The sequence below is a fragment of the Corapipo altera genome, unplaced genomic scaffold (assembly GCF_003945725.1).
Source record: "Corapipo altera isolate COAL_440 unplaced genomic scaffold, ASM394572v1 255, whole genome shotgun sequence".
NCBI lineage: Eukaryota > Metazoa > Chordata > Aves > Passeriformes > Pipridae > Corapipo > Corapipo altera.
The window spans coordinates 4756705-4784060 of NW_020884929.1; the positions used below are offsets into that span (position 1 = coordinate 4756705).

The following is a 27356-nucleotide window of genomic DNA, read 5'->3' on the forward strand; positions in this document are numbered from 1 at the left end:
ACCAGCACCAGGTGCTTTTTGTGCAATTTGGAAATTACAATGTGTAAACTGATGTTGTGAAACATTTTATAGAAACTAGCAATTTTCTGGGACACAGGGATGGAAGGAAGTGAGATTAGAAGAATTTTCTACTTGTATCATAACCTTACTGAGCAGTCACAATGTCCAAATCTTACCTCTTAGTGGTAGTATTAACATTTACTAGCTTACATACTAATAGCATCTTTGAAGCAGTTTAATAAAACCATCTCACTTTCTCCTTCCTGCCTTCATATTTAGCAAAAGAACTGACTTGTAACATCCTAAGTTTTGAAGTACCTCCAAGAGCAGGAATAGCTCGATCATTGCCAACAGCAGTTCCAGATTCCCACCATTTTCACCCTGGTTTGATCCCACGAACACCTCGCACCCCAAGGCTACAGGATCCCAAAAAAACACCCAGGTTCTACCCTGTTGTTAAAGAAGCACGATCCTTTGATATAAAGGTAAATGGAAAAACATACTAAAAAAAACAAGCAGAAAAAGCCTATAAAACTCATGTTAGTGCATACAGTTTAACAAGAATTAAAAGGCAAAAAATTAAATGCTCGTACTATTTTATAGTTTTATCTCCAAAATATTTACCATATTCAATTTTTTTTTATTTCTATTAAATTTTTTCTGAGTTTTCTTTTTTAAAAGTCCTTGCTGAAAGTTTAGTGCCTAAAAATTTTTGATTTGTTATATAAGACTAACCTTTAGGTTATGAAACTGGAGTTTTTTGACTTTATAATATATTAGACAATAGAATATAAAATTTTTAGATCTCTGTCTTAAGAGAGAGAGAATGAGTGAAGTCAAATTAGGGAAATAAATCCTTCGTTTACTTCCTTAGACTCCTAGAAAAAGAAAAACACGCCACAGTACAAATCCTCCCTTAGAATGCCACGTTGGTTGGGTGATGGATTCCAAGGACCACAGGCCTAGAACTTCCTCTCTGAGGTAATTTTTTTTGTTGTTGTTGTGGAAAATTTGTTTGCAGTTAGTTCTCAGTTCTCATAGATAAACAGGATGTGATAAAAGACAATTTATAAATACAGTGGAAGCTAGGAAAAAATAATCAAGGACAAAAACATGGAATACAAGACTGTCTGGAAGCAAGCTAGACAGACTGGTGTTCATGTTGTTTGATCCATGATATAGCAGCAGTAACATTACTTGAGGCACTGATGTTCACATCAGTGACTTTATTTTTAAGTGGTCATTTAAAATCAAGCATGACAGTAATGTTTAATTATCCTTGTCCAAAACTACCTCTTTTTTTGACATATTAGCACAAAATCTGATTTTCTTGACGTGCATCCAAGATCAGATGACTGGGCCCCCAGCAGGCACTGTAGCAGTCATCAGGTGACTGCACTACTCTGACAGTCCTTGCATAGGTCAGGATGGGTGAAAACTGATTCTGTAGAAAAGCTGTTTGTGGGTCAGAAATGTGTTGGCTTTTTTCTTCAGCAGTTCCAATGCCTCACCTTCAGAAGGAGCTCCACTAGCAGGTTACGGCTGTACCCCAAATTCTCTTCCAAAATTTCAGCACCCTTCTCATGAACTGTTAAAGGAAAATGGCTTTACTCAACAGGTGTACCACAAATACCGGCGAAGGTGTTTAATGGGTAAGCTGCTCCATGTACTTCCTAAAAGTTTAGGTAGGAGGTACCGCGTGTCATTTGATACCAGTTTTCTTCACATTGTTCCTCATCCTTAATTTTTCTTGGGAAAGGAAAGCAAAATTTATTTGATGCCTTTATTTTAGAAACTCTGCTTTCCATTTGAATTTACATTCCCTGACCAAAAAAATACCCTCCCCTTTGAACTGCAGTTTCCAGAAGGTCTTGTGTGTGTTTACTAAAGGAAAAGCACTTGAAAATATTCTGCTGAAGATTTAAAATAGTACTTTTGGTTTCCCTTTTCTTTTTTCATCCAGAGAGGAAACGGTTGGGAATTGGCCAGTCCCAAGAAATGAACACACTTTTTCGTTTCTGGTCCTTTTTTTTGAGAGATCACTTCAACAAGAAAATGTATGAAGAATTCAAACAACTTGCTCTAGAGGATGCAAAAGAACACTGCAGGTATTTTTTTCCTGGAAATTAAAAACTGTTGGGGCCTTACCATTCCTTTTAATGACTGAAGTTTACGTGTATCTGAAGTGATTGTTTTTAGTATTGCCTTTGACTGTTTGTAAATCTTTTAAAATAACAGTGTGTATAAGTTATTTTAATAACAAAAATCAGTATATATTTGTGTTTTGCAGATGAATAGCTAAATGTGCAACATTTCCTGACTTGCAATCAGTCCTGAATGCCACAAAATCCTGTAACTTGTTGACTGTGACAAGTCAGCTCTGTACTAACACTCTGAAGATTCTTCCTTCTGTAGGTGAAGACATTCTTAACCTCATTCAACTTGTTCAAACTGGTTCAAAGGAAATTGCTGCTGCCCATTAGCTCTTGGATATTATTCCCTTCCTTTCTCCCAGTTCCTCCACCTCTGTTTCTCTGAGCCAAAGAGACAAGGTACATTTTTGTACTTCTCTGTTCTGTTCCAGGTACGGCTTGGAATGCTTGTTTAGATTTTACAGCTATGGCCTGGAAAAAAAATTCAGACAAGAAATATTTGAGGATTTCCAAGAAGAAACAAAGAGGGACTATGAAGCTGGTAATTATCACAGGCCTGTCACTGCTCACACTGGGGTAATGTTGGTTGGAGATAATCCCAGTTCCTTGGCACTGACTTGTTAACTAACCCAAGTGCAGCTTTTGTTTGTATTTTTTTGTCTTCAGTTCTCTCTAAACATATAGTTACCAGTGAATAATTAAGATTTTAATTAAATTTGGTATTTGTAAATTGCTAAAATTATCTTCTTCCATTACTAGGTCAGCTGTATGGACTGGAAAAATTTTGGGCTTACCTAAAATACTCTCAGTACAAGACTCCAGCCGTTGACCCTAAACTGCAAGAATACCTGAGTAAATTTAAGAGACTGGAGGACTTCAGGGTGGAGGTAAGTTTCAATACCTATTTTAAATAAATATTTGGTGTACTGATATTTTTACTGCAAAGTAATCTGAAAACAGTCTGTGATTTCACCAAAAGGCAGCTTGACAAATCGTAAGGGCGTAATCCTTTTAGTCCTTTAAGTGTATGGAAAGGCAAAATGGCTTTACAGCAAAACACCTAACGGGCTGCCCATGTTTATTTTCAGCCTCCTATTAGTGAAGAATCTGGCAGAAAGAGACCAGTTGCTGCAACAGGTGAGGATTCAGGTCATCGCAGACATCAGTCTAATTCTTCTAAAATACTTCCTGCCACTAAACCCACCACTCCCTGTCAGTCCCAGGCACTGGGAAGCATTACCAGTGGGAATACTGTGCGAGCGTCCACAAGCTATAGCAATGCTGCCACGAAATCCATAGAAAGTGATATACCAGAAAAATAGACTTTGGATAAGCCCATGCTCTTGAGAATCAACCTTAAATCTGTTAATTTGGAATCTTCAAGGCGAGCCAATCTACTACATGATTAAAAACGTATGGAATGACAAAGAATTGGATTCTCTTTTTCACAGGATGTGGTTCCAAAACACTTACCCTAGGAGCGTTGCTCTTGGTTATGGGATCATTGGAAGGATCCTAGGGGAAGATTCTTTGGCTTCAGTATTGCTTTTCTCAAGCTTTTGTTTACAAAGAACTGCATTCCTTGCATATGCAAAAAATACTTTGGGGGATGCCTTACATTTCAGCTCAGATTTCTTAAAAAAGGTAACAACCATGTTATTTACTGTGCTTTCCTTACTCAGATTTCCCCATCATTTGTATTTTACCAAAGCAAAAAAGATTACGTTATATGTAGAATATTAAATGGAAAGGAGGGCATCTCTGTGATTGGTTTACTCTTGAACCTAACTATCAAAAAGGATGTTTTTGTGCAAAAGCACTCGAGAACACGCAGCTATATATGAAACTGCATTTCTGGATTCTGTTTAAAGATATAGTTTCTGTTTTTTTCAGGGTCTCCATAGTTGGCATTTTATTAATTATGGAGTTTGAGTGGACATAACTGGGATAGTTTTGCAGATATTTCCTTCAGTACTAGTTCTTTAATAACTCAAGGAGCAAAAAACTACAGGGGAAAATTGAGCTTTTGATTTCATAGTGTCTTAAATTAACATTCACCTACATTTTGTGCAGGTTGTTAAAATAGCAAACTATTCAGATTATTCTGGGCTTGAGAGGTGTCTTCATTTGAATTCTCTTATGAACTCCAATAGGAGAGGCATCATTTTTAAATTTTTTTTTCTCCATATTTCAAGTAATAATTAGTTTGGAGGGAAACTAAGTATTTCTTGTAAATTTTATTTGCTTTATTTTGCAATATCTGAATTAAGTTCTGCTTAAATTATGCTAGCTAAGCCTAAATGATTTCAAACAGGTCTAAAGACAATTCACTGAATATAAGTTACTCAAATACAAATCCATTTTTATAGCTGAAAGATGGGGATGTTTACATGTCTTACTAACTTCATTGCTTTGTTTTTAAAGACTCAGAAAGAACGAAGTGGATAACTTACCTCTTCCAGGGGTAGGTGAGAAGAATTCCAGCTTTTGGTTAGTTAACTGCAGAAATCACTCCAGTTAACTTTAAAGTTAAAAAGTTCTGTCTAGCACAGATGCCTTAATCTGACTGCACAGCTATGGACGGGGTTTTATTATAACAAGACTGTTAATCTTTCAGTCTTTGTCTTTTGAATCTCACTGAAACAAATGATGGATCTTTGCATTGAAAGAAATGGGTACTGGTAGCAGTGACCTTCCTACAGTTTCTACATTTCAATACAAAATCCAGCCTTTTGTCAGTGGCCTGTTTCTAAATAAATTTAAACAAACACATACCAAGATTATAAGTAAATATCCTATAAATATGCTGAAGTGACACATCTCAATCCTATGTTTGATCCATGCCTTTTGCTATCCATGAAAATGATGCAAATGTAAATTTGGATTGAAATTGTATATACAAGTAATAAATTTAAGATATTTCCTTTCACTTTTCATTGGAAAATGTGCAGATTAAGCTTTTAGTGTGTGTAATTTTGTGATTATCCTCAAATATTTTATAAAAACAACAAAAAAATCCTAATTGTGTTGTATATCAACTTCTTCCCCCCAAAGTATGAAGAAAAACAACTTGAAAGAGTGTAAGGGTGTAGATTTGCACGGGAATTTCTGGTGCACTGAGGTATTGTGGAAACCCAGCCTGTTAAGGGCTGAAGTGGTTCTTGGGATGTGAGCCAGCTTTCTTCAAGTTCAATATTGATTTGTTTTTGCCACATGACTGGGTATTTTCAAAAAAACCACTACAGGTGAGTGATAAGTATGGTGGAAAACAGAGAGAGTGAATACTTTACCTGAGAGAGTGAATACTTTACCTGAGAGAATGAATACTTTACCTGCTGCCCTCTAGAATTGCTTAGATAGTGTCCCTTTAGTGGGGTGGACAGAAACACCACCCAAGTCCATTCACAACTCTGGCTGCCTTCCAGGAATGCCCCTTTCACTTCCCATGGGCTTGAATCTTCCCCCTCTTTCCTTGCAGAGAGGTGGGAAATACAATACTTACATTGCTGCTTGTTTCTCTATCTGGCTTCACGTGGTTAATCCCCTCTCAGTAACTGATGTACCTTGTTGCAAGGCCATAAATTTGTCTCTGAACCTGCGTGTGTATGCAACATCCCTTCTGATGCCTTTTAGGTCCATTTAATCCAACCTTGACTTGAGTGGTTGTATTCTATCAGTGGTCTATTACTGAACACTCAGCAAGTCTTGGACCTTTCCTTGTCTAAAAATTCTCCCATGTGCTTCTTGAAGACTTTCTAGATTTGTCTTCATTTCTTCTGTTGAGAAATGACCATACCAATACTTCAAAACACTATCCTGCCTAAACTCAGGAAGATTCCTGTCATGCTCAAAATATTGGATTCTAGAGGCTTTTTAAAAGGGAAGGGAAAACTCAAGCTGGCTCTTGTTCCTGATGAAGACTAGATATTTTCCTATAATGAGCAGCAGTAGCCTGGTCTGTGTGACTGATGCTCCTGAAGTGCAACAGGGATTTGGATTTCTGGGGGAGATAAAGCGTTAGAATGAATGGAAAACAGTTTGTATTCACAGCAGCCTCTACTGTGCAGCCTTTGCTTCAGGCACTGCCGAGGTGACAAATGACAGTCCCTTGGCTCCAGGTAGAGGAGACTGAGCATAGCCAATGATCTTTTCCTGATAAATCCCACAGCTACATTAGGCTTGCTTGACCTGTTGTCTTAAGAGCTTTCTTCTCTGCTGTCTTCAGCCTCTGTGCTTTTGGGGTTTCAGGGAAACAACCCTTCACCTGTATTTGAGCCAACCCTGGCACACAGGTTCTATCAAAGCAACCTTAAACCCAGTCTGTGAGCACCTCTTAGGAAACATTCACCTTTAACTGTAAATTAGAAGCCAGTAGAAAGATTTAGCAGTAACATTCATACCTAATTATTTATTTGCTTTCCATATGTAAGTAAGCCTTCAAGGCTTCCTTAACTTGTGTTGAGGAAAGCAATAAAAAGCCAAATCTTTTGTACTGTTCTACACAGAGGAACAGTATCTTTTCCTAGAGGAAATAAAACCCCACAAACTCTTACTGTATTATCAAAGAGACTCAAACAAAGCCTATGCAAGGTTTAACTGCTCCCTGACCTTTGCAATGAAGACAGTAAAATCAAACTGCTGATCTTGCTTCACTTTAAATATCTTAGTTCTAAGCTATATTCTAACCTTACTTTTCTTCCTGCAAAATCAGAGTGCCAAACTGATTTTAGATTCTGTGTCCAACCCTGAAGGATAGAAAACTTAAACCTCAGTCAAGGAAAAGTAGATCTAGCTCAGTAAAAAGATACAAACAGGTACAAGCATGTGAAAAGATAATTCTGTAGTCCTTACTGGAAATTCAAGATGTTCAGATCAAGTAACAACATGGTAAAATTTTATTTAAAATCAAGAAGGCTTAAAAATATTTTTCCTGCCATAATGCACCACTTTTGGGAAGCAGCGTACAAATGAGGCAGAAGTGTCAAAACAAACGATGGTTCAAACTAGTTTAACACTAAGTCTAGCCTAGGAAAACAAGTCATATATTTAACTGAAAATGTATTTTGTTCCTATGGATGATGAGAAATTCTCCCTTCAAGACCCTCATGTTGCTTAAACAAAATTCAACAGTCAGTACCAACCTGCCCATCATTTTACTTTAACAGTGAATTTTGACCAAGTGATTGACACAAATGTTCCAAGGATGAACGTCTCCATCAAATTATTATAGCAGCTGCACTGAAGGCTAGATAGATCTGATGTTATTCTCAATTATGCTTTGTATATGTCAACTTTTTATATATATTACTCTGTGCTTTAAAGCACTTTTTTTTTTTTTAGATTATCAGCTTTAGATCACTACTGACTTTGTATGTAGGACGGATGATGGTAATTTAAATCCACTAGACATCAAAATACAGAATTAAGTCTATGCAACATTCTGCTGCCATGGGATAAGTTTTGTATTCCTCATAGTTGCCATTAAGATGTTTTAAAACAAAACTCATGCTTTACCCATCTTGTTGTTCAGCCAATCCTAAAAGTTAAATTTTAAGCATTGTGCTTTTAAAACATTTTTTAAAAAACAACAGAAGTGCATGTAACTACCTTTCTTTCTCTAGTAGGAAGCTAGTACATCAAGCAGATATAAGCATGATGAACAGCTAATGCTATGCCAGATGTAGCAATACTAATGACTGTAATGAGTGAAGAGCAGAGAAACTGACAGTGTTAAGAACCTCCAGCCATGACTTTGTATGGTAGAAGCTGTAACGTGTATGTGTATTTTCATGCGTATTTTACCAAATACAATGCAGAAAAAAAGTATTTATCTGATTGTCCTATGGGATAGTTGGGTAAGCTGCGTTTTCTTGCTCCACAAGTAGACAATCTGGATGCCATGATGAAATGCAACAGCTAAAAGTGAAAGGCATACTGTAATTGTAGGGTAAAACCTTTTATAGTGAGATTTAGTTAAAAGAAAAAAAACTTCCTAGTGAAGCATCCAGATATAGAACTGGTATTTCATTACTCCTAGCCCCTGTCCTATGGAAGGAAGCTTTTATTTATATTGTTAGCTTCCACTGTTTCATCTAAACCACATATTTCTGTGGTTAGTTACAGCAGCATGCCCAGCATTTCAGCAGTTAGATGATTAGCAGACACTCAGTCCAAGCCTGGATATTGTACTATTGCTCAGCTTATAACGATGTGACCCAAGCAGAAGCCAGTGCTTACTGAATTCACACCTCTCAGAACTGTCCAGCCTGAACAGGACGCTGCAGCCATAACTTTATGGAGAAACAGCTCTACTTCTGTTACTTCTATGCTAAAACTATTCTATTCCAGGGCTGGATATGCAAGCAACAGCATTCAATCTGCCTTCTAGGACACTTGAGTTACACATGATTCAACAGAAGAGTTTTTGTTTATTTGTTTCATTTACATCAATATAAATCTCTTTCAGTCAAATAGGAATAAAAAAGTAGTCAACTCTGGAATTTCACAGTTTACAGTTCCACAGAATGTGTATATATATAAATTGTTACTGTAGACTTATTACCGGTGAAATCTGCAGAGGTACACAGACATAAGCCACAAGGCTGCTGTTCTCGTCTTATTAATGCCACGAGACATATTCCTCCTACTGTACATTACACTGAGTTTCTAAAATGCTTTATTTACATTACTTCTTTTTCCCCACCATAAATGCATTGGCATAGGTTTACTCTCTTAAATACAGCTTACCTGAGTAAGTCCTCAAGATTCCTCAACAGCTGGGACTTGAAAGGGAAAACAGCTAGACAAGGAGCAGTATTAACAGTGATGGATGCTTCACATATCCAAGACTTCTTCCCCTTTGTATTCCATCATTTCCAGCTCTGCTTAACAGCTACTATATAAAGTCTGACAGCACATGTGGTATTGTACATGCTTTATTAAAATGGTACTTGTATTTACAATATCTGCAGAAACAATCCCTCCCACATCTTGCATTCAGACGACACACACACACACACACGCGCGCAACGCCCCTTCATTCTACAGGGGTGTGAAGGCTATGCTCCCAAAAGTTAGGCAGCTTCTGGAAAAGGAGGAAGGGTGACTTTTTTGTGTGTTTGTAATTCATTAAAAAGAAGCATGGGAGTATGCATTTGGCCATCACAATGCTAATTTAAGTATATGTAGTATTAACATATGGCAGTAACACTGAGTATTCCTCTTTTACATTCTATACACAGAATGACATCAAGGCTTTCCAGTCAACAGAACATTCCAACTTCAGTCTCAATGCTGCTTGTAGTGACTATGAAACCGCAATTTGGGGGCTGTCCCTTAAAACAATTCAAGTCTATGTAAGCGAAATAAGGCACAATTAATATTTGATTTGATTTAGAGGATGGGAAAAGGGGGGAGAGGCAGGCTTCAGATAATAGTTGTTGCAGAGGAAACGGTTTTATCCAGTCCTTCTGAGAAAAGGATGAACTTTATCCCCATCCTAATCTACATGGACTTCTCTTAGAGAACTGAAGTATTCTGCTGAGGCCACTAACACCCACAATACAAAACAAAATTGGAAATTCACATTTTAGCACCAGCTTCAGTAGTCTAACCTACTGCTGCTGATGTGCATGAGTACATCTTTAATGCTAGAGGAGAAACACACGAAACAAGATTCAAACCTTCCTTTGAGCTTGAAGACTCACATCTTTTAGAGAACTTGTAAGATATACTACTTGAAGGCTTCAGCTTACTGATAAAAAGGAATAGCATTTTTGCCTTTAAATCCCTGGCCCCTCTTCCCTAACGAAGCCTAACCAGACATTACAAATAAACTGCAACAAAAAATTTGGCAGCACAAAGAATGTCTAGTATCCAAATCTTCACTTGTGAGTATATTATTTTCCTTGTACAAAACCTGTTGAATGTTTTTCGCAGCAGATGAACTGTACCCAAAGATGCAGGACATTCTGTGATGGGGATAAGAGGTTGCAGTTCCGAAGGCCCCTGACTTTGGTTGTTTACAAAGTTCATTCCTGTTTAGTGTGATCCTTGGTATCTTCCTCATCTGTGTATTCTGATGGTTCTTCCCCTGGTTTTAGGAGTCTACCTACGTAGTCATATTTTTCTGAAAGAGAGTTATGATTCCATTACAATCAAATACAGCTGCATTTGCTTGTTAGCCTGGACTACTGCAAATTCACTTTTTCTCTTACACACTACAGTTCTTAACCTGAATCACTGGAATTGGTGGTAATTTAGCAGCAAGATCAGCCTCCCAAACCATTCTTTCTACTACTGCTGCTCCCTTCCTTCTCTAACTGAGAGTACTTTGTTTTTGTTCTCCCACAGCTGATCAGGCAAAGCTTTGTCACTCAGGGGCTGAAAATTGCTGCTCTTCAGTCCCTCAGCCTGTTTTGATTTCAGTCAGCGTGAAAAATGACTCTTCCTCCCTCCTGAGGCGTATTTGTCAGAAATTATTTCAAGACAAACTTGTTCAACCCTTTATGCTAAAACAATCTTTAGTCCTAATTATAATTCCATGGCACCCAAAGCCAATAACCTGTGAGCAGGAGTTCCATCAGCTAAGCTGATGAGATTTGAGAGTAAAATTCTGTTCTGAAGAGCTAAGAGAACAGTTTTCTTGTATAAAATTAAAAGGTTGAAAGAGATATATAGTGAAAGGCTCTCTATGGAAGAAAGGCCTGAATTCCCTGGTCTTTTCTTAGCGAAGTTACATTGCATTAATGATATTATTGTCAACATTTCTTTAAAAGCTTCCCAAGCCCAAATCAGTCATTTTTATTAAAAGCATTTCCTTAAGCTAAAGATGTGCTGCTAATTTGAGAATTTACCTTTAAATTGCATTTCCCACTCTCTTACACTTTCCATCTGTACAGCATTTAAGTCCGATAGGTCATCGTATTCATCTCTGAGTGCATCTTTATCTAGACAGAAAGTTGCTAGTCCCCTGGAGGCATCTCTGCCAGCAAATATTCCATATGGACCCTCTGAAAACAAAAAGACAAAATTGATGCCTTCAAGTCTTTGTTTATGGTAACCAAATCTCTGTTCTTTACATTATCTGCCCAAGTAATAAATTAAAATTCTGCAGGGATTGGAACAGCAGCAGTTTCAATGCCACGGCTGTTCGACATTCAACAGCACTGCAATTCAATCTTTAATGTCACTGGGAGATAAAGTCTGCTGAGAGAAGCAGAACCAGGAAAATAACTTTGAAGGGATATCTGGAAAAATCCCTGTCAGTTGATGCACGTCAGTGGATGCAAATTCCAAAGGGACCAGAGGCTGGAATTCAAAAGAAATGCACTTCTATTAAACAAAACACTGGGTATTTACAAGTCAGGCATTAGCAGAACCAAACTGTATAGACATCTTAATTAGAAAGTCATTATTATAAATAAATATAACTTAAGACTGCTAGTTAATAATTTCACTTCACAAGAACTTTCTTCAACTTTTGGGACATTTCTTCTGTGGAAATCTCCTCACTTACTTTGGGCAGCAGATCTTCCATATCCCTCTCCTGTACTGCTCTTGAAAACAGCACAGACTGTCACGTTAAGAATATAAAGTACTTTTTGACTAATGCAAAGCAGCACAAATATGCCAATAAAATTTCGAGCTATGACTAAAATAAGTATTATTACTAAGAGAACTGGATGATTTGCAAACTTAACAACTTTCAGGATAAGGTTGGTAACTAGCTTTCCCAAATTTTAATTAATGGAAAAGACTTTAAGCATATGTTAAATTTTCTTGTCCTAAAACCAAATACCTTAATTCAGATCAGTTCAAACAAACAAACAAACAAAAACCCCCACAACCAAAAAGCAAACCAAAAAACCCCACCCACTTTAAAGTTTTCTGCACTAACTGCAGCAGCTGAGCACCAGGGAGATGCCCAAGGCTTGCTACAGAGTGGTTGCTACTTGAAGATAAATAGGCCAGGACCCTTCTCTGGCTTACCTCTCGAAAGTGGCCGTCAGCCTGAAGAAAAGGCAGCACCCACGGGCAAGAATGAACACAAGCAAGTGGCAACACACTGTCCTTCACCCCCTCTATTGCCTGCTGGAGCACCTCAGACCTCTTCTGCACCAGGACGAGCCACGGGAAATCAATCCAAGAGGCTGGTTTCCTCCCAGGCCGCTTGCTCCAGCCACCACACCTATCTGCTCTTGCAGGGCATTGACTTCAGGGTTCAGACAGAGGCTGAATGCAGCAGGAAGAATTCCTGAGGCAAGGAACCCGAGTATCATATGGATTAGAAGAAACTACGTCCTCACCAGAACTGGTGTCGTCTCTCCACCCCGGAGTGCTTGGCATTGTAAGCTGCTTACAGTCAGACCTGAGAACAGAAGGGTGTCTTGTGTGCCAAAGACAATTCCCTTGTCTCTCTGGAAATAAACCAACTGATTTAAAAGCAAAATTCCACAAAAAGGAAGTATTGGAGAATGAATTATCAACTGGAAGTTTGCACTGTACCAATCTGGCCATAAGAGACAATCATAATGATCAACAGCATGATGTGCTCATCCTTTTAGATATTTAGCTCCAGGAATGACATTCACAAAAACTACCTTTGGGATCAAAAACTACATTTAGAGTACTAAAGAGAAAAAAAGGCAAGAGGGCTAGTGAACTCTCTTTCCTATTGGCATCCTGAATTAGATGTTTATATGCAAAACAGGATTTAGAGACTGACATCAACCCTGTACAAATGCATTTTGCACACCCAGTCACTTCCCACAGAACAGGCTAAGCCGCAGTGATGCCCATCATCTGCAACACAACAGTTTCTTCAAACAAGAAGTCTTGCTTCACTCAAAATAGCTATCATTCAAGTGATCTAGTTTTTTATGTTCTGCATGAAGAACTGGAGCTATAAACAGCTCTTGCAAACACCACAATCAGTAAATCTTTAAGAGCAATTGTATGTTACATAATGTCCCCACCAACAGTATTTTGTCCCCAGTTTTTCCTTTCTCTGAAGTGTTTCAAGCAAATATTGCCATAAATCCTACTATTTGGATAATGTGTTATTTAAATTCTGACTAACCAGAGAGTAGCACAGTGCTACCATTCTCTTCTACCCTGCATTTAGTGGTTTGTGGAGTTTTACAGCACCTGCTGAGATGCCACCTCTTGGTCCACCAGCTTGATTACAATTATTTCTATTAAAAAGAGAATGACATATTTATCAGTATCATATTTATCAGCACTAAACACCCTTATATCTCAATAATACACTTAACTGAAAGCATGAAAACTTTTAGAATGTATCAGCTTGCATTAAGATTAATGGAGGCAAAATTTCTGCAAATATCTTTTAATATCTTTTAAATATCTCATATGCTATTACACCAACTTTTTTTTCTTTTCTGAAACTGAATCTAAACATTCCAGATTGTTACTACAGAAGTATTCAGAAGTCACAGAGAAACCATCGAGCCATGTCCAAGCACTCAATGGAATGCTAACTTGTAAAAATCGGCCTTTGGATTCGGTAGACAGCATCTCAAATTCCAGCTCTGCAAGTGTAACTTAGAAATGTGTCCCATCCTTTACTAAAAGGTAAATATTGAATAATGATTATTAAAATATTGAATTATGATTATTAAAAAATGGTGCAAGCTTGGCTTCACCTTAGTTGCACGGTTGCTAAAGCGAAGTTCAGAGTACTTGGTATGAGCAATCTACTTCAACATTTAAAGCTTCCATTCAGGTACTTCTACACAGGGTTTAAGTACACTATTTCATATTAATATAGAACAAAGAGGTCTGGGGTTCTGCTATTAGCCCATGTCTATTATTCACTTTTATATAAAATACCAGTGCAACAGTCTTAAAAAGGTATTTTGCATATCAGATTTCACTGCATTTGGAGAAGCACCTAGGAAGGTGCCAGCACAGAGAACCCCAGGGAGAAAATATCCTTCAGGAACATGATTCTGAGCTAGAGACATTAGTGCAATCCTAGACACGCTCCTACAGAGTTTTTTCATGACCAAATGCAATTTACTCTGCAAGCCCTACCCACAGTCCTTCTTTCCTTTTGTCTGCCCACCTATTTAGACTGGCTCCTGCTGTAAATAATTGATTGCAGCATGACATGACAGACACACTGAAGAGAGGGCAAAAACAGAGGCTTGTAGCATAGGTATGTAAACCAAAGTGATTTTTCAAGACACTATCACAAAAATCTCAGTTTTCTTTTGCTGTATCCCCAAATTAGCTATTTCATAGTCAACTACGACTTTAAAAAATTCCTCTCCCACTCCTATTTGGCATCTCACAACACTGGAAGTCAGGGAAGTGTTAAAACGAATTAAAATACGTCTGCTACATGTTACTTGGCTACATGGTTCTAGGAGCCTTACATGAAGGAAAACGCTGTTCCTTGAAGAATGCTTTTCTTCCCATCATGGCTTTCAATATTAAAGCACTCTGTTCAGAGCCTTTGTTTATTTTAGCCCTGAGACCAATTATCCAGACCACATATTTGCCTACATAACTCCACATCTTTACCACCACGTTCATACACTGCATTTTCCCCTGTATAAAGTCCTCATCTACCTTACAACTCCACCTTGTGTAAAGTACACCCTTCCCTAAGCTACAACACATACAAAACACTGGTACCCACCACCTGCAGATCCTCACTTCCTTTTAGAATTCAGTTAAGAATCTGGCAGCCTTGATGAACTTGACATTGTGTTCCAGCCTGATATTTGTCTTTATTCACAATAAACAATTCACAATTGGTAAAATCAAAATCCCTTCAGACAGTAAAAATACCTTTGCAATTCCTGCACTCAGGATTTCTGCACCTCCTAGCCCTGTTTTGGTTCTCAGATGAAGACTTAATTTCTCTTTGCAGACACTTTAAGACAACAGCAGGCAAGGAAGAATATATTTAGGCTAAAGCACCATAGTAAAAATTTTGAAGTATGAAGTTTTTATTTGGAAACACTGCTTTGAGTCACTTTCTCCAAAACAGGCTAAACTGGATCTTGGAATAGCATGCATTTCAATTTTCAGCCAGTCTGGCCAATAGTTCCCCCAGCAAAAGCTATACTCATATTCAACTTTGGAGTAGATATTCTTGGTTACCAAAGAAGCTACCTGACCATTTATTTCAGTTCTGTACCAGCTTTGTGGAACATCCCAGACCATTGCTACAAGACTAGTAAAGAAGTGAACACTGTACACTGAACTTTGGATTGTTCCAACGGGCAGTGCAGGGATCACACCACAGACAGCCACGTGGACTTTATATCTAATGAAGTGATATGTAATCTAAAAATTGTATTCATTTTCACAAGGCCCATCATGTGATTTCTCTGAAGAAGCCACACAGGTTAACAAGGTTCAGTTTTAAACCAGCAGCTTTGGTTTCTTCAAGTAGGAAGTGCAATCACCAAATATGCAAAGTGTACTTTGCATCTGTTCTTTGCATCTGTTGACTCCATGCAGCCACTGGAAATAAACCCCAGTTTTGTCTGGAGCTTAGATATTCACGGATGACATTTGTTCATCTGCAGACAAAATTATTAACAACTGCATTATTCCATCACTTTGCCTACTTTTTCCACTCCAGCTCAAAGCAAAAACTCCACTGGCTGTTCCACATTTTCCATCTGAATCCTAACACATGTTTGTTCGGTGTTGCATCTTTCATGAGGGAATGAAAAAGCTACAAATTAGACAAAGCCATTTTGAGACGCAGCTTGAGAGCAGAAGCTTTCTAATAACATATATCACTGGGAATTCAAGGTGACATACTTTACTGCTCCAGATTTACACGAAAGGAAAGATGTGGGTTAATTTTAAGTTACAATTTGCATGAAAGTATGTGTTCTTAGGAGACCAATCCACAAAGTCTACATGCTGAGATGGAAACTGCTTAGAAACAGAGGTCTAAACCGGACTCCTCAGGCATAAGGCCAGAGGGCCTCACTCTCACTTATTTCCTTTTTAACTCTCTAGGAAAAAAAAGTGCAAGAATCAATGACCCAATTTCAACTTAAGGGGCAGACAGCAAGCACTGCAAAGAGAGCTTGTATTTGAGCAGTCAAGAGATTCCTGGAAGATAGTTCCATTCTTGAGAAGGACCTAGATTCTACATCTTGCGTTAGTGACAAATGCTCTGGCCACTAGTTTATCTCATAATAAGACAAGCAATGCTGGCCAGGTGTTTTGATTAAATGAAAGTGATGCTGCTGTGTACTGGATTTAACATCCACATGTCACTAACAATGATGTCACTATCACATTCTAATATATCTTGCTCTTAGCATACCTGCTTGATTAGGCCCCTCAAACCTTAGGTGACTCAATGATCTCAGAGGATCTTTCCAACCCAGTCAATTCTGTGACTGGGACATGATTGGTTTAAACAGGAACTAGGAATTTACAGAGGCCTTTTATTAAACACGGTTATTCTAGTTTTAAGGAACATATTGATGTTATGAAAAAGGAAAAAGAAACTTAAAAAAAGATAAGGAAAATGCTGACAGACACAAGGAGCAGAAGCAGAGGAGGAGACGAGTACTGATTTTCCTGCTCAGAAGCACTTTACTGGCCGCTGCTCTCCATGAACATGGCCTGGAGGCTCAGAACAACCCTTCCATCCTGGTGGCAAAGGCAGTACTCCCTTTAACCAGAAGTATGGAAACAATCTCTGACCAATAGCATGTATACACCTTTTAGTTTTACTACTTCTGGATGGAACTCCATTTTATCCAGAAATGCTGTTTCTCTGAAAAGCTGAATCCCAGGGGGAGAAACACCTCATTACACAGACACCAAAGAGCTGACAAACATCAAAAATGCAGAGAAGACACACACCTTAGAGAAAGCACTTCTTTCCCCCAGTCTTATCCTCCATACTTATCTGTAAGCCCTCAGCCTGTTGTGTTCTTAAGATAAGGTCAGCCCTAGCAGAATTGTCCAAATACATCATATATAATGTCCCTCCTGCAACATTTCACTCTAACCATACCCTCGGTAAAGGATGTATGGAAAAGCACTGTTATCATGTGGTCAATAGAGACACAATGAAGTTCACAGCATTCAATTCCAAAGGAAGTCTAACAGCACTGGATTATTTTTATAGGAAGGAACAACTACTATCTTATCTATTCCTCCTGGCAAACTTGGAAAATCAGAAATCTTCATGACAACTTGAAAGACAAGAGTGGGATGAGAAATGAGCTGACAGTGACAATGTACTGCAGCGAAGGGAAGTCGGGAAATTGATTTTTTTAAGATCACGAAACATTAAGTACCAAGAAGTGACGTGAACAGGTGCATACACAGGATTGCATATAATCTTGCTTTGTCATGCTCAAAGACATATATTTTTCATAAATGCACAAAGTATTTGCTAAGTTAATCAAAACCTGTTTACAGCATTACCTTGGTATGCCAATTTAAATGCTAAATATTAAGACTTGCTGACATAAAGTACTTTAAATCTTACAATGCCCTTCTATTGACAAATATTCAACCAGAAATCTTGATAAAAACAAACATGAAATTAAATGTTGCAATAAATGAAACAGTAGATACTGTGTCTTGTTATAAACGTACAAAATCAACACAGCATACACAAAAGGTATTAGACCCTAAGTCATGAGATGTGATTACAGATGGGAAATCATCCCAAAACAGCTTCTCTGAAAGCCTGGTTATGTGATATTTTTAATAGTTAACCACTAATTTTCTACTTTATTTCTTTCAAATTTTGTGTATGATTAAGGAAAAGGCAATTAATTAAAATTAATAACCAATCAAAGCATTCTAGGACACTTACTCATTTGAGCACAAGCAGAGGTGGCATTTCATACACCTAAGTGAGGTGTTGAAACAAAGGGCATCTTTGCAGGACAGAGTGGCATTTCAGAAAAGAACTTGCAAGTAAAGTTTTAAATTAAGAGTACAGTGTAAGCAAAGTGGGTTTTGGAGGCACAGACAGGTAAATGTGCATTGTAACCTTCTCTTGCTCTTAGCTAAAAAGCCTGACATACCAAAGACTAAGAGAATACTGATGACATAAACTGTGTAAGGCTTAAAGAAGACAACATGAGAAAAGCTAAACAAATCTGAAAAACGTTTCGATTAAATGTTCAAGAAGGTGAAGTTTTCAGTCATAGCTGTTTGAAAGGATGACTTCAACAGTCTATCAATATCTAAAAATACCTTAACTGTATGTATGTAAAGGGCTCTTCAATGAAACAGGCCAAAGTATAACAGGATTCACTGGATGTGACTTAAAACCATGAGAGTTTTGAGTAAAGTCAGAAGTTTGTGGGAACTTTAATGGAATCTCAACTGTTGGACAAAAATCTAGACTAATGACAACTTTGTGCATTTTTTAACTTTCTGCTGTAAGTAGAAAAATGAGAAACACCTTTGCATCCAAACTACACTGAAGGAGAAAAACCCGACCTTATTTTCATGGCATCAGAAGCCACCTGAGACAGCCACATTATTCAACACTAACCCAGCACTCCAGATATACTTAAAATTGATAGTGAGACCTCAGCCAATGCTTTCTGCTGTCTTCAAAGCTGATGCTCTATTTCACATCAGTACCTCAACAAAATACCAAAGGCTCACGGTCAAAGCCTGAAATATCAGCAAAGCCAGTGCCCTCAGCATTTTCTTCTGTTAAAATCTGGTCATGCTTTGTCGGTACGCTTTGCATTTCCCTTGCCACACTCCAGCTACGAGACATAAAATTACCCTGAGAATTGCTGTGGACATCTGCCTACTCTGACTGAAGCCTTTCTGAAAAGGTCTCAACCAGCTGTAGGAGACTTTTCCACCTGACTCTTCTCAGATCTTTTCAGGCCTGCAAACCACCTACTAGCATTTTCCTTTTCAGCCACAAAACAGTTGCAAGAAAAAATTCCGACATGTATCCAAAGAGGGAAACCACATCAGTACGATTCAAACATCAACATGTTTGGCAGAGAACACACAGCTGGTGATGCACAGGTTGAGCTTCACTATCCTACCGTGCCATGTCCCAAGTTACAGATCTGATAGACAAAGATGATGTCAGTTGTTAGAAACAGACAAGCTTTCACTACAGGGGAGAAAAAAAAACCAAACACATTTGTCTCTTTCCTGGAAAAGCCTGAAAGCGCTGTTTTAAGGAAACCAGCTGCCAACAGTTACCAAAAAAGCAGACTGATGTCCTAGAACATTAAGTTTTAGCTTCCTCACAATAACAGACCTGCAGAGGTTGACAGTGTGAACCACCAATGATATCTTCAGTGGAAAGCCTAGCATTTAATTGCTGTTTGATGCACAAAAGAGATAAAGGGAATGTTTAGATCATGGTTCAGTATTGTTTCATGGAGTAATCTGTCAACTTACTGGTGTTTTAAGGTTCATGCAGCATATGTATTACCTGCATTTTATGTCAGCACACAGGTCTCAGTTTAAAAACCATTCAATGAAAGAGACAAAAGAACTAACCTGATTAAATGTCATGAAAGCTGCAGCTCAACAGACTGCATTTTTTCAGCTTTACTGGTCAATAAACAACATAGCACATGGCAGGGTACTTCAGATCCCATTGTTAACTTTGACAGTATCCAGTCAAAAAAGCATTTTGATTCAATTACAGCAGCTTCAGTTTGTGCAACTGGTGTCACAAACTTCGAGGATAACAAGAGTTACAAAATTCTAGCCCAGTTCAACCATACAACTGCTTGTCCTTTCCCAACTAAGAACCAAAGACTTGTAACATGCCAGTGCTGTGTTTTACGTTTTTTGACCTCTATTATTAAATAATAATAATAATAATTACTTAACTTGAACTATTTCCTGAGGTAGAGGGAAGTTATCCTCTCTCCCCTCCACCCTTCCTACAAGGACATTTCCCATGCCTACTATGAAAACTCCAGCATAGTTTGAATAAATCAAGTTTTCCAAACCACCATTGTTTAAGGAAGAAAATTATCAGCAGTCATAACCCTCATTTCCTTTGGCATTAGATGAGAACACAGTGCTCACTGGTAAGTTTACCCACCTCAATATTAAGAACAGTTTGTTACGAGACAACATGCTACAGTTTCACAAGCTACAAGGTGGGTATGAAAACATAACATTGCCTTTGAAGCTTACTTTTCTGAACCTTCAAAATACACATTTCCTCTCCAAAGAGGAGTATCGTCTGTCTTTCTGTTTAAGAGATCGGGTTGATTTCTGCACTCTTCCCAATGGCAGCAACATAGCAGTCCCTGATCTCTCTGCCCTGCCTCTATCCTGATTAAAATTCATCCTCAATATGGCATAAATAAATAACCAGCTGGTTGTTTTTCTCTCCTAGGCCATAAGCGCTAGAAGAAAGCATTGCTCAGCTGCACTGGGGAAACCTACTAGAAAAGACAAAAGGAAAAAAAAATAGCATTAAACATCGCACATCCAAATCAAGGCACCTGGAAAAACGACGGATGCTTGAGGAGAACCCAGACCCGGTGTGCATCACCAATCTAACACCGCCGGTGGGTCCCAGGCGGCCAGGCCAGGACTGCCCCCCGCCCCCCCGCCGTCTCACCGGGCCCGTAGAACTTGCTGCCTTTGGTCACGTCGAAGACTTTGCCGTTGACAGCCAAGAGGATGCGAGGGTTGCGGGCTCCGTCGAACTCGCGCAGCTGCTCCAGGGAGAAATCCCGGCGCTTCATGCGCGGCAGCGGGGCGGCCTCGCCTCTCCGGGCCGAGCCTCCCGGCCCGCTTCGTGTCCCCCAGCGCAGGTACAGCCGGTAGGCCGCCAGCAGCGCTAGCGCCAGCAGCCCAATGCTCAGCAGCATCTGGCCACCCGCCGCAGCCGCGCTGCCACCCCGGCCGCCTTCAGTCCCGAGCCGCCCCTGCCCATCGTCCGCCATCGCTGCCCGGACAGCGCGCGCCCGCCCGGGACACGCCCGCCGCCGGACACGCCCCCCTGCCCGCCGCCGGACACGCCCCCCTGCCCGCCGTCCCGCCCGCTTCCCATTGGCTGTCGGCCTAAGGCGGCCTCGCCCCCACCTCAGCTCGCGCCCCGCCGGCGAATCGGGGCGCGGGCCAGCCCCGCGACGAGCCTCAACGGCGCGCGCACGCGCTCCGCTCCCGCGAGAGGTGCCGCAGCCTCCAGCGCGCGTGCGCGCGCAGGAAGTCCCGCATTCCCTTTCCGCCTCCGCGCGGCCGCTCGCCCAGGCGGTGTTGGCGAAAGCGTGGCGGCGGGTTGAGGGTGCGTCTTGTGCGGAGTCGCTCGCGCCGCCGCCTCACGGCAGCGGGCGGGAACCTCCAGGAGAGGCGTGAGGGGACTGAGGGGTGAAGGGTGAGGACGGAGGGTTGAGGGGGCTGAGGGCGGAAGGCTGAGTCCCTCCGCCTCTGAGGGCACCGCGTTAGACCCGTGGGGTGGGTCGAGGGAGGTGCCAGCCCCCGCCGGCACCGGGGAAAGAAAGGGTTAAAGGCCGGCGGTGTGTGGCCACCGCGGTGCAGCCACGTCCTACAGCGCCCGCAGGGCAGCTGCTGAGTGAGCGACACGTCTGCGCAGAGCTCTGAGGCAGCGGCGCTGGCCACTCGGGTGGCACGGGGCTGGTCTTGGAAGCGAGGGAAGCCTTTGGAGGTGGCACTGGGGGGCTGCACTTCGCTACTTAGGGTAGATGCACAGTTTTCATTTTCTGCTGTTAGAAAGCGGAGTGATTCGTAACAGAAGGCTGATCTAGTAGGATTACCCCTCGTGCTATGAAATGTAGCAGAGCACATAGGTGGCTCTCGGTATACCTTTTTAAGTACAACTGATGCTCGGTAGTGAGTTTACTCAATAATGTGAGGAGAAAGACTTCTTAAACGTTTTATTATTTTCACGGAGAGATAGGGTTTGTGTAGATCGTCTCAGTAGGATGACACCTAAAACACAAAGATCGGGGCAGAATGTAGCCCTTCTGGGCCTCTCACTTCGTGTTCCCAAAGCAGCACTGACCGTCTCATGGGATGATTCGGAAGAGCCACTCTATGAATATGTAACTGGGCCCAGGGAATATAAGCCTGGCTCAGCAGCTCTCCCTGTGGCTGGAATGTGGTACAAGAAGTACTTTGGACTTGAGAAACGCTGTTATTCCATGTAACTGCTTGGTGCTGAAGCATCCCTGCCTTATACCAGCCATAGGAGTAATTCACAATCATATAACTCACTTACAAAAGTTGGAAAACAAATGTTTTCACCAGAAAACTGGGAAGACAGTGCAAGAAACTCAACCCAGTGGAAAATAACAGGATACTTGGCATTTACGTAAAGCCTTGGGTTTTCAACATCTTGTGTAATGATTAGGTGTTTAATCTTCTGTCCTCTGAGCCGGTTCAGTAATGACTACTTCTGTGATGAAACAGGATAAAGTTCTTCCCAGTTAAAGACCTGCAATTAAACTACTACTATTATTCTCCTTATCCAAGCAGGCTCTATTTAATATATGTATAAGTAAATGCTATTAAGAAAGTGCTTTTATCTCAACAAGTCACAGCTTGATTGTGGTTAACAATAGTTTTTATTACAGAATCATAACATGTTTGGATTGTCTGTGCACAGCTGTGGTGCAGATCAGAAAAAGATTTCCTTTCCTCATGAGTTTAATTTAGATTTTTCCCCATCGTCTTAATGTGTTCTCTTAACTTCCTTTGTATTTCAAAGATGGGTTCAGAAAACACAAACAAATAGTAAGAAATGTGAAATACTTTTACCTGTCTTCCTACTAAGATCTTATCTCTAAATTCATACATTCTTCACGTTTCTTTGAGAACATGTGGTTTCCCGCTGCATGAATGTGGTGGTGTGCCAAATTGTGCTGAATCCTGGCAGAAATAATTTCAGAAATCAGGCAACTCTAAGCATTCTGAGCTTCCTTTTTCTGTTCTGGATCCTTTCTTAAGAGAATATATTGGTACCTGAGCTTGTCTGGGACACCTTGACTTAGTTCTGTGAGCCTTGGATCTAGTACAGCAAAATGGTGGCTATTTTTGATCCCCACATAATAGCTGGAAACCAAGAAGAGCTCCAGGAACCTGCCCTAAGGAAATTAATTCATTTAAAAGATCAAGTTTAGAAGAATTGTACTTGAAAGAATTTAAACACTAGAAAATAGACAAATATATTAGAAACAGTGTAATACCAATACTAAGTATACCTGGATTAGACCATTTCCAAACCCGTCATCCTGATTAGGGGTAGACAAGTTTCAACTTCAGTCAAATTTTGTTACTGTGCTGGTTAGCTTCGCCTGCCAAAGAACTGCCAGAGAACAATTTCTCCATTATGACCACTTCAGTGTTTCTTCCTCACCTGTCTCTGGTTTGCCAAGACAAAAGTCACACAACTGATAAAGGGTCTACAGAATTCTCTTAGCGTTATTGTGCTGCTTCTGCTGTTCTTTTTGTGCACTTCTTAGTGGTTCTTTAGGTATGAACAAGCCTTATTTTGATCTAACCAGCTGTCATAGATCCTGATCCATGATTGGGAAGCCCACATATAGCTAATGTACATAATTGTGAGTGTCAGTGGGGTAATTACAGCAATATGATTAAAGGAGTGAAAGGAAAATCAGACACTGTGGGTTACCTGTGAGGAAAAATACCTCAGAATTTTCTAAATTCTGAAATCAATGTACACCTCATTCATACGGATTTGATCTGAAGAGCAAACAAAGTAGTAATAATGTTTACATATCACAGTTTCCCATAAAGAGCTTGGTAAGCCCTGGAAAAACATGTATGAAAGAACATTACCAAGTTTCTCATTACAGATGTTATGGGTTTGGTTGTTCCTGAGTAATTATTTAGTTTTATAGGGCTTTTTTATCTGAGAAAATTTGAAGAATACCTTGAAAATTAATAGCTCATCACTATAGTCATATGCAATTTCATCTTGTTCTACTTCTTCATCTTTTGGATAACTTTTCCATTAGGAGGTGAATGCCTCAACCCAAAGTTGTATTGTTCACTTTTTCTTTTCAAACATTGCTTATTGCAGGCTCTGGAAAGAAGACAACTCAGGGAAAAGCACAACGAGAGCACAGCTTTACAAGCAGAAATCTAACTCTGACACAAACCTCATGGCTGAGGCTTATTTTCTATGGATTTTGAAGCTGAAGAAACATCTCTTATCACACAAGGACAGGCTACATTCAGTATAGATTAGGAGGTGGAGTGTGTGTCAAGGAATGTAGGGATTTCTGAGTAAATTTGAAATAACAGAACAGTCAATCAGCTTCATTGATTTTGGGTATTTTTAAACCCACCTTAATGTATGGGATACACTGACGATTGTGTTTTAAGCTGATGCAGCTTGGAAATACTTACTGATGAAGTCAGTGTAGTGCTTGATGTCTTATTTCAAAATAGTATCTGCCTGTATTCCTTTACACATATTTATTTCACATTTATTTTAAATGCTACAATTTTTTTTAATGTCACATCACAGGGTCTTTTAATGAAGGGCTGCTGAATTATTGAGAAATTTCATTCAGAATTCAAAATGTAGTATGAACAATCATCTTGCAAAATTCATGTTGACCCATTGTGCTAGTTTTGGCTAGGATAGAGTTAATATTCACAGTGGCTGGTATGGGGCTCGATTTTTCATTGGTACAAAGTCTGCTGTTTTTTCTTAGTCTTTAGAAACTGTGATGTCTGAAGTGCTTGGTCATAATGTCATAGAAGTAGATTCAGCTCGTCTCTAACATAACAGTGTGATTTTGTTCATCCCTTATAAAGTTCCCTGTCTAAGGGAGTGTTTCACAGAGAAGTCTCTCGTCCACACTGGGACGAGCAGGAATCTCCGAGCATCTGTCAAGCACTGACTTGTATGCTAGAGATACATCTTCAAAATCCATATGCCAATGCATTTGCACAGGCAGATTTTTAACAAAACAGGTTGTTTGGGATATTTTGAGCTGTATGTGTGTGGCTCTGTTTTCAATGGTGACTTGAGAACTGCAGTAATTAGACTGTAGTGAAACAGCAGTGCAAGTATCAGGCAGGCCTTTGGGCATAATAATTTGAAGTCCTTAAACCAACTGCAAATAATTTTAGTTTCCAACCCATTATTCCAACTCAGTCGTTGACCATACAGGTACGCCCCTTTGCATACTGGGCAGAGTTGTACTGTGTGTATTTTACTACAACACTGGCAAAACAAGCACTTGAGTAACCAGATTATATTTATCTGTGCAGTTATTATAGTTAAATTCCATTAAGTCAGTGAGAGCTTTTCCAGTGGTTTTAATTTCACTAATTTAGTAATAGTAGTAACCTTGTATTGGTTTTTAAAAAAACTAGGTTTGTTTGTTCGCTTCCCCCATAGGAAACATCACTAACATAGATAGTTTTAGTATTAAAACAATATTGATTTAGCCCGATTTCAGTTGATGCTTTTTTTTTTTATTTAAACTCTCTTGGGATTATCTTTATGAAATGCTGTTGTGTTTACATGTACATATTGTTTTGTAACATGATATCACTTATGTAAAAATTCCTGTGGTATTTTCCTTGGTTCACCACAGTCATCATCTTCTATGTTGTCCGCAGGTGTCTGCCTCAGCAGCTGTTCTCACTGTGTTAGTGTTGATATACAGTTGTCAACTGCATTAACTGTACGTTAAAGGTCACAAAGAGAAGTTGATCACAGGTCCAAGTTCCTGTATCTTTTCGTCCTGCTTACCTGCCTTTCCATCTCAGTTCCATTAAGTCTATGAGGTATTTTTTATTCCATTTAGTCTTAAATGACAATATTTTTATGGACTGTTCCAGACTACTCTTTAGAGAGACAGCCAACAAATCCCTGTTTTGACAAGCCAGTGATTCATAGTAGCTGACCAGAGGAGTAGATCTGCTTCTGGGTTTGATAACATGCCTCAGTTTTTGGGTTCATTTCAAAAATGGCCACTAGCTGTCCTAGGAGATTTAAGCAACAAATTCACAGATGTCCCCTGCAGGATCAAAGTGAAGGAACCAATGTTTCAAGCCAATATACAGTTTTTAGCCTTATCTGTTACAGTGTTGGCTTTTCCTAGAGAGATTGGCTTCTGTAAAGGTCAAAAACCATTTAGGAAGCTTACGCAGAAGTTTATTACCGCTCTTCCGTCCCAAAGTCCACCTAATTGTTGAGGGGGAGAATGGTAAATACACAGCCAAGTGTAAACATGTCATAGTAGTGACCTATATATTTTAAATAGGCACCATTCATACCATTAGATGCCTTTTCTTTAGTGCGTTGTCATAATCTGTAGAACTGCATCGTTCACACATAACGGGATACAGATTGCGATACAGCTGTTGTGACTTGGATTACTGATTTTAGACCTCTTCATTGGACAAAGTTTGTCAGGATTCAATGTCGCCAAAGATCAATCTGTCCTCATAAGTATTTTTCTTTTTTTTTTTATGGAGGGGGATGTATGAAAACTGTGTACACATGCAGCTCCTGTTCTTTGGCAAGCAGTCATAGCAAGGAGTAATTGCTGAAGTCCTCTGTGGCAAAGTCCATGTTTTTTTAGGTTTTGCCTTGTGTTTCTATTTTTTATGAGAAAAGGGGAGGAAGTTGCAGAATACAGCCAGATTATGCTTATCAGGTAGCAACATATGCATCAGCAACACATCAGTAGCCTTTGCCTCTTTCTAATAAATAATACTTACAGACTTACTGCACAAGCATGATTTTGGTTAATTTGTTTAATAAGGTGAATTTTGCTGGATCTCTTCTGTTATTAACACATTCACCAATACGTGGTACACAAAAATCTTTTCATTGGCTGAAGAAATTCCTCTACTGGAACAGAGCACCTTTTTGTTGCTTAGACAGACAGTATAGTCATTGTGTTAAAATTTGTAAACTGGGGCCTTTATCAGAAGGCAGCTGGACAACATTTTTCTTTGGAATCTCAGATTAACGTGTTCTCTTTCTCTAGTTTTGCGTGTACTCTGAGGATGGAAGGGCCAGTTAGGAGGCTGAGCAAAGCCATTGCTACAGATAGCAAAGAAATGCATCTCACTCCCAATGACATTGCTGTGAAGATGCAGAAGAGGAGCACCAAATTCCAAGACTTGCTGCAGGTACAACAGGAACAAGGGATAAGAAACCCTGACAATGTAATGGCATGAGGAAAAAGGAAAGAAGGCACTTGCTAGAAGGGC

The 27356-nt window shown here is 39.6% G+C and overlaps 2 protein-coding genes and 1 long non-coding RNA gene across 11 annotated transcripts in view; 2 read left to right on the forward strand and 1 right to left on the reverse strand.

Moving 5' to 3' along the window:
* The window catches only part of LARP1B (La ribonucleoprotein domain family member 1B), a 34424-nt gene extending 23447 nt beyond the window's left edge, over window positions 1-10977 (forward strand). For 5 of the 8 annotated variants that reach the window (XM_027659000.1, XM_027658994.1, XM_027658996.1 and 2 more), the window contains 7 exons: window positions 280-485; window positions 875-981; window positions 1495-1652; window positions 1964-2108; window positions 2585-2694; window positions 2913-3040; window positions 3242-5031. In XM_027659000.1, coding sequence (XP_027514801.1) covers window positions 280-485; window positions 875-981; window positions 1495-1652; window positions 1964-2108; window positions 2585-2694; window positions 2913-3040; window positions 3242-3475 — 1088 coding nt within the window. In that variant the 3' untranslated portion in view covers window positions 3476-5031. Of the gene's footprint in view, window positions 1-279; window positions 486-874; window positions 982-1494; window positions 1653-1963; window positions 2109-2584; window positions 2695-2912; window positions 3041-3241; window positions 5032-10378 lie in introns of those variants that run through there. The other 3 variants (XM_027658999.1, XM_027658997.1, XM_027658995.1) reach the window with 3 other exon arrangements.
* On the reverse strand, window positions 8565-21123 carry PGRMC2 (progesterone receptor membrane component 2). The gene is made up of 3 exons (XM_027659003.1): window positions 20749-21123; window positions 11009-11164; window positions 8565-10281 (listed from the first exon to the last, which is right to left on the reverse strand). The coding sequence occupies exons 1-3, from the start codon at window positions 21074-21076 to the stop codon at window positions 10184-10186; spliced, it is 582 nt and encodes a 193-aa protein (XP_027514804.1). The 5' UTR covers window positions 21077-21123; the 3' UTR covers window positions 8565-10183.
* Window positions 21124-21361: 238 nt separating this feature from the next.
* The window catches only part of LOC113954506, a 45849-nt gene continuing 39854 nt past the window's right edge, over window positions 21362-27356 (forward strand). For both annotated transcript variants that reach the window (XR_003530249.1, XR_003530248.1), the window contains exon 1: window positions 21362-27275. This is a non-coding gene — a long non-coding RNA (uncharacterized LOC113954506). The remainder of the gene's footprint in view (window positions 27276-27356) is intronic.